Source organism: Micromesistius poutassou, assembly GCF_964030765.1.
Source record: "Micromesistius poutassou genome assembly, chromosome: 10".
Classification (NCBI taxonomy): Eukaryota; Metazoa; Chordata; class Actinopteri; order Gadiformes; family Gadidae; genus Micromesistius; species Micromesistius poutassou.
The window spans coordinates 1,425,319-1,437,818 of NC_140280.1; the positions used below are offsets into that span (position 1 = coordinate 1,425,319).

At 45.6% G+C, this 12,500-nt stretch overlaps 2 protein-coding genes across 4 annotated transcripts in view; one reads left to right on the top strand and one right to left on the bottom strand.

Annotated features, from left to right (window-relative positions):
* Positions 1-9,817, bottom strand: part of LOC311354530 (flotillin-2a) — a 22,299-nt gene extending 12,482 nt beyond the window's left edge. Inside the window, exons 1-3 of one of the 3 annotated variants that reach the window (XM_084474330.1) lie at positions 9,622-9,817; positions 6,588-6,663; positions 2,189-2,279 (exon numbers count right to left, since the gene is read on the bottom strand). In XM_084474330.1, coding sequence (XP_084330456.1) covers positions 2,189-2,279; positions 6,588-6,663; positions 9,622-9,670 — 216 coding nt within the window. In that variant the 5' untranslated portion in view covers positions 9,671-9,817. Of the gene's footprint in view, positions 1-2,188; positions 2,280-3,109; positions 3,201-6,587; positions 6,664-9,621 lie in introns of all 3 variants that reach the window. The other 2 variants (XM_084474331.1, XM_084474332.1) reach the window with 2 other exon arrangements.
* A 1,555-nt stretch (positions 9,818-11,372) lies between these two features.
* The window catches only part of LOC311353806 (sodium- and chloride-dependent GABA transporter ine), a gene marked incomplete at both ends in the record, with an annotated part of 9,798 nt that continues 8,670 nt past the window's right edge, over positions 11,373-12,500 (top strand). Inside the window, one exon of the mRNA XM_084473622.1 lies at positions 11,373-11,502. Within this exon, the coding sequence (XP_084329748.1) occupies positions 11,373-11,502 (130 nt within the window). The remainder of the gene's footprint in view (positions 11,503-12,500) is intronic.

The window sequence follows — 12,500 nt, forward strand, 5'->3', positions numbered from 1 at the left end:
CTTCTCCGCCACCTACAGAGTTTGTTATGTACGATCGTTCATAAACCCTGTGTTATTCCCCCATAGACATTTGACCGAGGGAACCGGGAGCCTCGGAGGCGGGACTTATTCTCCAGAGGTCTATTGTGCGTCACCAGTTCCACCAGTGTGAGAAAGCAACTTCAGCAATCGAACGTAATGAAGGGTGCATTTCATTATACTAATGAATCATAGGTTTAAAACCACCTTTCACTTGTTTACTTTAACTCAATGGGATGGATGGACAAAACAGCCGTCACCGTGGTAACAATCTACAACGACGGGATTGGCTTAGGTTTGGGACCCGTGGCGGGGCGGAGGGGGTGATGCGTCCTAGCGCCTGTGTGGGCGTGAGGGGCAGAAGCGGTGAACACTGAGGCTGGACCCTCACAGAGGAGTCATTGTGAGGGACGGGGGGACGGGGGGGGACGGGGGGACACAGAACAGAGGGTCACTGGAATGGGAACAGGCAACCGAAACGAAACAGCATGTAGGAACATCCTTATGACAGACAGCCAGGCGGACAGACACATGTACACAGACACAAGCCTCGAACACGTTAGTCTGACTGTTGATTGAAAGTAACGTTGATTGAAAGTAACCCCATGAAGGCTTTTATTGTGGTGACAGACAAACGGGGCGGCCAAACACAAGACAACATAGTTCAAAACCCACCTCACAAACAAACAAATACATTCAAGGATAATAACACAATGAATAAATAAAATCAAATTTAAAAAGTACAATCAATACCATTTAAAGAAAATATGTGTGATGATGTAGACGGTTTTTGAGAAACATGTTATGGAAATGATAAATAAATATATATATATTTTTAAACCAAAATAACATATCAGTGTCTCTCTTTTGCCTGCAGTGATCAGGAAGATCACTAGCTGTGTTCCAAATCGTTCCCTATCACGGATACAGTGCACTATGTAGGGGTGCTCGCCATTTTGTAGTGCTGTTCGAATTCTCAGTGGTTAATTTCATTCACTATATAGCGGACTATAAAACACCCAACATGTGAGTGAACATACGACGTTCCCTACACGATACTCCCGTAGACCACAATGCAATGCGGGCGCATTTACTGACGCAAATGACGTTCAGAAATGTTCAGCGTAGTGTCCGAATTCTCGTTTGTTCATTCCCTATATAGTTCACTATATCATAAACACTATATAGTTCACTATATCATAAACACTATATAGTTCACTATATATCATAAACACTATATAGTTCACTATATCATAAACACTATATAGTTCACTATATAAATATCATAAACACTATATAGTTCACTATATCATAAACACTATATAGTTCACTATATATCATAAACACTATATAGTTCACTATATCATAAACACTATATAGTTCACTGTATCATAAACACTATGTAGGGAATAGTGAGTGAGGGAATAGGGAACGATTTCGAATTGTGATTGTACCGACGGCCACACAGAACCATCAGGGAGACACCGACACATCTGCGGTGCAAATGACACCTAACGTAATGCTGCGTCGAATGACTTCAGAACAGCCCAAAGATGTCTTGAGTGTAGTGATCGACTGATATATCGGATGTACCGATGTTAACGGCCCATATTTGCATTTTTTACGTGTAGCGGCATCGGCCGATTTCTTCCCCCAATTTATTATAATTTTTTTAATAAATTTTTTTTTTCCCCGGCATGATTTAAGACAGTTCAATACATTTCCCTTTCTTAAATTGATTGATTGAGACATCATTGTGTCGTTTTTATGATGTAAATTGAGGGAGCAAAAGCAGTTTCGGCTCAGAATATCGGCTCAAGAAAATCGTTATCGGCGTATCGGTCATCGGTAAGGCCGATGGAAAAAAAAATCGGTATGGGCCCCATATCGGTCGATCGCTACTTGAGTGTGTGTTTTAAAATGAGGGCCGTTACAAAGAAATGCAAACGCAAGCCTCAAAAGTCTCCCCATCCAACATAAGCCATCAAACAAAAGGAGTGAAGACAGCCAACTGGTTCAGCCACGTGGAGTGAATGCGACGAACGCAAGCGGGAATGAGCGTTAGGCATGTAACGGGAGGGAGGGAGGGAGGAGGAGGAGGAGGACGGGAGGAGTCTGGCCTGGAGAGTGGAGAGAGGCATTCCCAGAGAGCAGCGTGGGTTGGATTTACCTGTGCCACCCCAGTGACTGTTATAGCTACACCCTCGGCTGTCTCTACATCCTCACACTTGGGCTGCAGGGTCATAATCTCAAGGGTTATCCTGTGAAGAGTGTGGAAAACAAAAATAAAAATAAAAATTGGCAATGTTCAGAGAGGGGAGGGGAAGGGAAGCAAAGGAAAGACGGAGAGAGAGAGAGAGAGAGAGAGAGAGAGAGAGGGTGAGGGTGAGAGAGAGAGGGTGAGGGTGAGGGACAGAGAGGAGGCAACGGGGACACAAGAGGATCAAAAATAAAAAGTAAACGCCAGCCCCTGGAAAGACACTGGTTCCCTTGGCAACGGAGATGAATGAAAACCACCGTGACACACAATTTTTTATATTGCATTTTTTTCTTTTTTTTATATAACGAAATTTGCATTATATTTATTTTTCATTTTAGATAACAACTTTAAAATGTTATTTAATTGATGCACCGTCATCATTTGAACTCGGTCGCCAGGGGTAACCAGTTGAGAGTTATAGTGGAGTGAAACCCAGGTTAAAGACAGCCGTCTCTCTCTCTCTCTCTCTCTCTCTCTCTCTCTCTCTCGCTCTGTCTCTCCACTGCAGTGAAATAAGGAAGATGAAGGAGGGAGAGGAAGTGTGGGAAGGATAAACACACACACACACACACACACGGACGCGGACATTAGTTTTGTTAGTCGGACCAAAGTTCCCCTGCTGTGGCTCCCTGTGTGTGTTCCAACACAGCGATGCTAGCCTGCCTGGACCCCCCTCTGTGGTGGGGGGGTGGTGGGGGGGGGGGGGGGGGTGGGCCTGCCTGTAGCCCCTCTGTGGTGGGGGGGTGGGGGGGATGCTGCTGGTTTTTTTTGAGGGGGGGAGGAGGAGGGGGGGTTGTTTATAGTTTCCTTTGACTTATTGCGATGAATTACCTGAGCCACCCCTGTCACATCCAAGGGAACCCCCTCCGAAGTTTCGATATTTTCACACCGACAGAGGATGGTCATAACTTCCAGAGACATTCTACGCAGCCAGGCGTGAGACCGCGAAGGGGTGAGGGGGGGGAGGGAGGGGGAGGGAGGGAGGGAGGGAGGGAGGGAGGGGCGAAGGGGGGGGGGGGGGGAGGCGGGGGTAGCAGAAGGCACAAAAAAGTAAATTGGAAAAACAACTGGTTAGGCAAGTCAGTAACCAAGGTTACATATCAGGAGGACAGAGGGGGGAGAAGAGGGGGGGGGGACAGAGAGAGAGAGAGAGAGAGAGAGAGAGAGAGAGAGAGAGAGAGAGACTCGTTTGACCTGTTGTGTTTTCTTGCTGGCACCGTACGCTAGGTCCTCATCTACTGCTGAAGGGCACCTTTGTATCCGCTAAGCTAAGGCCGGACCCGGCGCTAGCGTGCTGCTGCCTGTGTGTGCAACGCGGTCTCACTCCGAGTTCGTCAAGAGGCGACGCTCGGTCAGGGGGCTTCCGGTCGTTAACCGCTGACGCCAAAAGGGTACGTCCTTGTTGTGCGTCTTCGTTCGACGCAGGGGGGTTTTCAACTCATTACAACCTCCATGGCCAACAGTGATTAGTATGTAACCCTTACCCTAACCCCAACCCCAATCCTAACCCTAACCCTAACCCTAACCACTACTACCCTAACCCTAACCCCAACCCTAACCCTAACCACTACTACCCTAACCCTAACCACTACTACCCTAACCCTAACCACTGCTACCCTAACCCTAACCCTAACCACTACTACCCTAACCCTAACCACTACTACCCTAACCCTAACCCTAACCCTAACCCTCACTACCATAACCACTACTACCCTAACCCTAACCCTAACCACTACTACCCTAACCCTAACCACTACTACCCTAACCCTAACCCTAACCACTACTACCCTAACCCTAACCCCTACTACCCTAACCCTAAACCTAACCACTACTACCCTAACCCTAACCCTAACCACTACTACCCTAACCCTAACCACTACTACCCTAACCCTAACCACTACTACCCTAACCACTACCACCCTAACCACTACCACCCTAACCCTAACTCTAACCACTACTACCCTAACCACTACTACCCTAACTCTAACCACTACTACCCTAACCACTACTACCCTAACCCTAACCACTACTACCCTAACCCTAAAAGGCGCTACTTGCCCCTACCATCCTACAGAAAAAGATTTGCGGGAGCTCTTTCCCCGGGCGTCAGATTTAGCCGCGGAGGGAGGGATTACAAACCACCTGCGTCCAATGAAGACGCACAAGGACACCCTTATGCGTCAGCAGTTGACGCAGAATTTTGACGAACTCAGAGTGAGAATGTGTTGGCGTGCGGCTCAGCCTGGATCAAAGCGGATAAGGGGTAACGGGATATAGATGTAGGTTTATTTATACGTAAGTGAGTGACAGACGCTAAGTACGTCCCTGTCCTGGCCCGAAGCGCAACTTCACCGCAAAAACTACAAAACAACACGACAACAAAGCCCAAAACAATGGTTTGGGCCTCTTCACGGTCGACAGCTCTATCTTCTAAGGATGATGCTTTCATTTGTTTGTTTGTTTTACGTGGAAAATAACAGGAGGCAGGAGGACCCACCCGCCAGGAATTAGATACGACGACAAACTGGCACCCAGTATTACATCTGCAGGCGTTTAGTCTCTCTCAAGCGCCCACACGTGCACGCACGCGCTCGCGCACACACACACGCACACGCCCACATACGCATACACAGTCTCCCAGTGGAAATTGGATCAATGACTCACCGAAAACCCATCAATGAATGATGGGTTGGACATTAACATGATTACTGCGTCCAGAGCGGAGGGAGACAGTGCTGCTGGGCAGCACTGCCCCCGGGCCTAACGCACACACACAAGGCTTTTATCTCCAGCGACTCAGACCCCTCCCTAGTAGGCATCAACCGACACGCCCGCGCCACGTCGTGTAGAGTCGTAGTCTTACGACTGGGGGGGGGGGGGGGCGGGGGGGGGTTAATTTACGGAGACTCTGCATCGGGTTATTGTGAGTGATTCAAATCAAGCGATCAACGAAAATCCCCCTAGACGAAGGGAGTCACTCGGGGCGGGGTAGGCCCTAACCGGCTAACGCTAACGCTAAATGCCAGCTAGGACACAATGCGCTCCAGCTGTTGGTAACTCTATCTCTGAGAGCGGAACGCGAGCACGGCGCCGCCGCCCTAGCAACTAGACAATGACCAGCGTCTTTTCGGGAAATGAGCGGACCGACCAGAGTCACAGGAGCGCAGAGAGAGGAGGGCGGAGGGAGGGCGGTGGGGGGGGGGGAGTGAGCGATCCACAAAGCCAAGCTGGTTAGCGAGGAGAGAGGAACCAGAGACACAAGCGCGCCACAAGAGAGACAGCACGACGAATACGGGAGACACTGAACTCTGAGGGCACACGAATCAACCAATAATTAACACGAGCTGAGGCAGTGATTATAAGCATAAAACGAACATTAACTTAAGAGTTCATCAACAGTTAACTCGTGTTCTGGTAATCGTGTACGAATGGTGTTCGTGTTAACTGAGGTAATAGTGTTCATGTTGACTCGAGTTGTTAATTGATACGTTATTTAATTGGGTCCCGGTAAGGGGTTAACACAGACCCACTAACCCTAACCTCACCCTTAACCCCTATGCTAATGCTATATAGTAATGCTTATTACTGCATTTACTAATGTCAATTCATTGTTTCTAGACCATCAATTATCTGTTAATTAACAGTGAGTTAATGCTTATTACTGTATTAACTAATGTTAACTAATGGTTCATTAATGTACCCTGGTTGTAAAGACAGGAGTAGCAATTTATTAGTTGTCATTTTTTTTCCGATAGTTAATGTAATGAGATCAGAGAGTACTGTCGGAGATTGTCACACATTTCACAACTTTCTAGTGGTGTTAAATCTTATCTAGAAATGACGTAATCATTAACATAACCTAAATCATTAACAATATAGTTGAGTCCCTTGAGTCCCTACATTCAGAGAGAGAGATTCAGCTGTGTACCTCGTTTAAACAAGAACAACACTATAAAAAATACCATGTCTTGTTCTCAAGCAGAACACTGATACGGGCTACGAGGATATAGACACCTGTCTCACAACCTGTCTCACCAGTAGTAGCCTGCTGCTGTGTATATTTGGTATGTAAACACTGAAAGCAAAAGCAAAGCATTTACAGTGCTTAGTGCTGCTAGCCACTTTGGACGTACAAGAAACATGGCGCCACTATTTCCGAGAATATACATATTTCCCTATTTCTGACATGTTAACGTGATGGGTAGGCGTGGCATATTCCTAGCATTATCTATACGAGAAGGGGGGGGGGGAATGAGAGGAGGAGGGAGGGAGGGGGTTGGGGCGGGGGGGTGAAATGATGACGCCTTACCTCTGGATGTCCGAGATGAACCACCAGGCCCAGGACCATCCCCCCACCACGTAGGTCTTGGTGTCATTGCAGCCACCTGCAGGGGGGGGGTCAAAGCAGACACACACACACACACACACACATCACAACACACTTCATCACCACCACCACCCCGACACCGGCCCCGCCCTCACCACAACACACAGACAATCCAGCGGCACTAGTAGGCAGGACTTCTTGTGTTCTGCGGACGTGGTTTCACTCTGGACAGTGAATGGGCTCGTCCAGCTCCATTTGGCCGTAAGGTTGCCGGTTCGATCCCCGGCTCCTCCTCCTAGCGGAGTGTCGAGGTGTCCCTGAGCGAGACGCCCTCACCCTGACTGCTCCTGACCCGCTGGCTGTCGCCCTGCGTGGCTGACTCCGCCCGTCGGTGTGTGAACGTGTGCATGAACGGGTGAATGTCAGTCAACGCTGTAGAGTGCTTTGGATAAAAGCGCTATATAAATGAGGATCATTTATGTAAGAGGTTTTGTGTCGCAGTGGGCACACCCATGCTTAATATGTATGCACTTGTGATATGTGCCATCGAGCAAATAGGCATAAGGCAATGTCCTATCCGGATCAGATTTGGTTTTTCGCCACTCAAACAATCCATATCCTTCCCCCAAAGTCTGCACCACAAGAGGGAAGTGGAGTCTGCCTTCATCCTATTAGCTCCATCAGGAGACATTATCTGTATTTCACTTCTGCTCGCTTTCAGACTGCAGCCATGGCATTCCAAGACAGACCGAAGTGAGATATTAGGAATGAGGGCTCTACTCTGGGGAATGATGCTTTGGTGTATACTGTACATGACGTGCTGTCTGGTTATTTGCCCTGGATTTCCTGTTCAAAGGAGAAGCTCCATCATTTTGCATCTCTGTAGTGGATTTGTGTTATAGCTGTATCCAACCAGGGTAGATCACCAACGTCCATGGCAGTTCAGAGGGGGTAAGCAAGATCAAATGTATACCTATTGGTATGCAACAAACCAACAGGATTATAAAATGCACTCTTTGTTACAATCCAATTCTATGAAACGAATATCTGTCATGACTTCATCAAATATGCATCACATTATCTAGGAGGCTTCAAAGTTAAAGCCTAAGTTAGAGTTGGCATTTAGCTTAATCTTGAAAGGTCTGCCGGACCTGCTAATTCATCTCTATGCATTCACAAATGAGATGAATCATCATGATGACTTAGCATTGTTCTAAATTGGTTCACGGTCTTTCGTTCCAATCCAATCAGCGTGACCCTCATTCCACAAGCCCAATGGCTCTAACTATGTGCTTTGATTTTGCATACAGATTAGCTTTTTACAATTTTTGAATTTCAAACCGTGATTAATTCATTTAATTTAAATTCAGCCCTAACTTCCAACTTCCAAGTTTCAAAAATGAATGCCATTGAATCACTGTACTCATGTATGCAATACATACACTTTAGATGGCTGTATGCAGCCATTTAAAGTAGGTGTGAAGAGGATAAATATAGGACAGGCGTGAGACATCAACTCTCTTATCGTATATGAACCACTAACTAAGGAATACCAGTCTGTTAACAGGAACCATGTTTAGAACGCTGTTCAGCAGCCATTCTCGTCTCAATCAACTGAAAGAACCTAATTCCTCATCCTCATCTTCCGTTCCGCTTATAAATCCGGGGTCGGGTCGGGGGTGCAGCAGCTCGAGCAGAGACAAGAAAGAAACAACCTAATTGTGTTTTGAACTATTTTTGAAAATCAAATCTGCAAGAAGCCCTGCATTAGCTCTGCCACATGACGTAAGATTACCGTGCCTCACAATTAAGTCATTTAGGGAAGAGTGAATACAGACACGTCATGACACCAATCCTGTTCACAGATACATACAGGGACCAGAATTGACAGCCTTCCAGCGGGTAGTGAAACATGACCCACAACACTATATCTCCCAGCCTATGCTGGGAATAATGAGTTTAGCCTTTTTGAGAGTTATGTGTGTGTGTGTGTGTGTGTGTGTGTGTGTGTGTGTGTGTGTGTGTGTGTGTGTGTGTGTGTGACACATTCCCAGCTGTCATGCGTGAGGCGATAGACAGGAAAAAGGGGGCAAAGTCCGCTCTCGTAAAGAGCCTTTGAGGTCAGACATCTTGGTGCAGCCTAAATACAGTCACATTTCCCCGAAGGACTTGGTTTTTAAAACGTATTACCTATATATATATATATATATATATACAATTAGAACTAGACAAAACGGGTGGTATTCTTGGCAAGTCTGAAATAACGTGTAATAGCAGTGGTCCACCGACGTCCTGGGCTGCGGTGGGATCGGGGCCCGCCCTCCCTCCCTCCCAGCCTCAAAGGCATTACTCAAATACCAGGGCCGAATCTGTCAAGGCGATGGAGATTGCAGAGAGGACCAACGAAATAAAAGGTTTCCACCTGCTTCATGCATACGACGATATGTAGCCTACAGCTACGTTAAAACACAACATACTCTCGTTTAAAGACCACATTTAACAGTTGTATTTTGTGCTATATGGGCTATATGGGGATGCATGCATGCAGCAAAGATTTCCAAGAATGTGTGCGGTTTGCAACAGGTGCACGGTGGTTGTTTTTTTTTAAAGTTTATTTGAAAAACAATCAAATAAGCCTGCCATCTGATCCCCGCATTTCACACAGACAGAGAGAGAGACACACATCACAGGAACAAGAGGCAATGAATCGATCACACCGACTCACCCACACGACAGGACGTTTTGTTCTGATCTAAATGGTAGTATCGTAGTAGTGCTTACTTCATGACAGTCGTGGGTATTTGGGGCAGTAAAACGCAGAGGGTTATTGGATCGGGTTTTTTGCGGCGTTATGAGCAGAGACCCACTCGCAGAGGACCCGAGTCGACGCCCGGCTCCGACAGGGGCGTTGTGTGTGCGGCTATTTTTACATGCATATTTCTGGGAACTCTGTTTGAGGCCAGGCGAAGCGACTTAATACAAGATTTGACGAGGATACTTATTGAATCCGACGTACCTGAAACGACCAGGGCTTCGTTGGGTCCCACGGTGTGGCAGTTCCCCATTTTTTTTTTATTGTCGTTGTTGTTGTTGCGGTTGAAAAAGGACAAATAACCCCAAAAATCGACGGTTTACAGAACGGTATGTTTTCGGACCGGGTCGCTTGTTGTTGTTCTTTTTTTCACCCTTTGAAGAACATACAGTCCTTGCAGCATCCCGCCCCTGCCACGCCTTTATCAATACAATCCTATTCTTCTCAAAATGGAGTAGCTCGTGATGGAGGACCTCTCCCCTGGCCCCGCCCCTCGACCCGGGGGGGCGTGGCCACCAGTGGACCCCCCCCTTCACAGCCATACTACTACTAAACGATGATATAACTCTATATATATGTATATATATATATTTTTTTTTTGTTTACTAATAATAAGTAAGGTAAGTATCTCCCAGTCAATGTGTCTCCTTTTAACCAGAATGCCCACCTCTGCATTATGGTTATATTATACACACCACTAGTGTTATATGCCGCAGTACAATTTGCAGTGTATAATGACACAATGACAAATGTGTTACCACCAGTACATCAGAGCCAGACGTTCTGATGATGGGCATTAATAAACAGAGCCAATAATATAAATGGCTCAGGCCTTTATTTATTTTTTAAAATACGGATTGTAGTTGGAACACAGTGCCGAGGCACGTCATTGCAATTAGGTAATTTTCCGATGTGGGTTTGGGCCAGCGCCTTTTTGGGCATCAGGTTCTCAAGCGCCAAAAAAGCGCACCCGTTCCATTAGTTATAAGAATACACAAATCTGTATCGTTACTAAATAATAAAGTTACATATGCAGTATAACTTTAACTCACATATCTATTTTTTTTCCAATACCCATAAACTCACGCGTCCCTGTAATTGGGTAGAATTAACCATAAAACAATCGACATTAGTCTGCTCAGACATGAAATAACATTTTGAGATCTGTATTTTCTTGATTAAAAAAACGCAACGGGGACATTTCCAGGGACAGACCACCCAACAAGGGGGGTGGCTGTTATGGGATGGTGATGATTTGATGGTTTGATGGTGATGATGGTTTTCACAACAGGGACAATGGACAATGGACATTCCAAACCAACCACAGGGACCGCCTTTCCTGTATAGTGCGAACACTATCGTTTTCTTGCGTTCAGTTCAGTTCAAGTTCAGGGACAGAGATAGTGGCTAGGTCATTTGACTTCCCTCGTATGAATCGATTATGCCGACAGCACCTTCCCGTGGCTCACAGCGGCCTAACACATGTTTGGGGGGGTTATGAAATGTAAGCTTGTGAGATTATTATGTTTACCATAAGTATTAAAATCCTCTTAACATTGCACATTTCACCATCAAAAGTACAATTCATTTGCGAACGTAAAACATGTGACTGTTTATTGACTGATTATTTCCACACAGCTGAACATTAATTGTTTTTATTATTCAAATTGTATGAACTTAATGAATGGAACACCGTTATATGGCAGGCCTATTGGTGGATTATGCGTGACTGTGACGTGATTAGGCCCTTCCACCTTTGACTCTTCCCCCGAATATTATGTGGTTATATGTGGTTTTATAACATCTTTTATAATCGTGCCTCTTCTTCTACTTGCGTTGCGGGTGAGCAAGGCTCTGGGGCAGCAGATCGCTTCCTGGTGGGGACAATCATTACAGATAGCGACCGTTTGGGCGTGCGTGCAAGAACCACAGGAGAGAGACGCCGAGACGCTGACATGAAACTGCACGACCCGCACAGGCCGACATGGAGCCGGCAGATAGAGTTCACGCTGGCCGGTATCGGCATGGCCGTGGGTCTGGGCAACGTGTGGCGGTTCCCCTACCTCTGCTACCGGAGTGGTGGAGGTGAGTGCGGCTCATGTGGTCTTCTGTCTTAGCTTTTTGTTGATTTTTTTGTTTGTTGGTCATAACTTCAATAATGATGAAATAAATACAAGACATTTTGCGTATAGGCGTGTGTGTGTGTGTGTGTGTGTGTGTAAGAATGTTTGTATGTATGTATGTGTGTATGTATGTATATATGTATGTATGTATGTGGGTATGTATGTATGTGTGTGTGTGTGTGTGTGTGTGTGTGTGTGTGTGTGTGTGTGTGTGTGTGTGTGTGTGTGTGTGTGTGTGTGTGTGTGTGTGTGTGTGTGTGTGTGTATATATGCATGTATGTATGCCTGTATGCAGTGTTGTGCAAAGTTCAGTTCACACAAAAGAAAATGAATAAATTCACGTTCATAGTTCACCAATTCAGTTTTGAACTAGTTCATGTTCAGTTCATTAACAGTTCTGTTAGAAACCGAAGAAAAACTGTTGGAGTGAGTATTCTGTGCTTATCTTTTTAAATGAATCCTCTCCATTACCTGCTGCCCATCACTACAATCTCAGATTGCTGTGGATATTATTTGTACACCTGTTTCATTCATCACAACTAAGGCAGTACGATTTAATAAACATGTCATCTGGACCTAAGCATCAATTCAGAACGTCACAAAATCTGACCTAGTTCAAGTTCAAGTTCTTTAGTTAAAAATATGTTACGTTCAGTTCAAAGTTCATAGAAAAATGAACTTGTTCAATGAACTAGTTCTTTTGAACTAGTTCATGCACAACACTGCCTGTATGTATGCCTGTATGTTTGTGTGTGTATGTTTGTATGTATGTATATTTGTGTATGCATGTATGTATGTGTATGCATATATTTATGCATTGCCATTGGATAATTTCCAAGAGACGTTTTAACAATGCAAAATGTGAATTTGTGAAGCAGATAACATATTTACAGATAGCACAACCACACCATCTCTTGTAACACATTCACAGTTTGCAGTCACGTTGACATTCTCTATCTC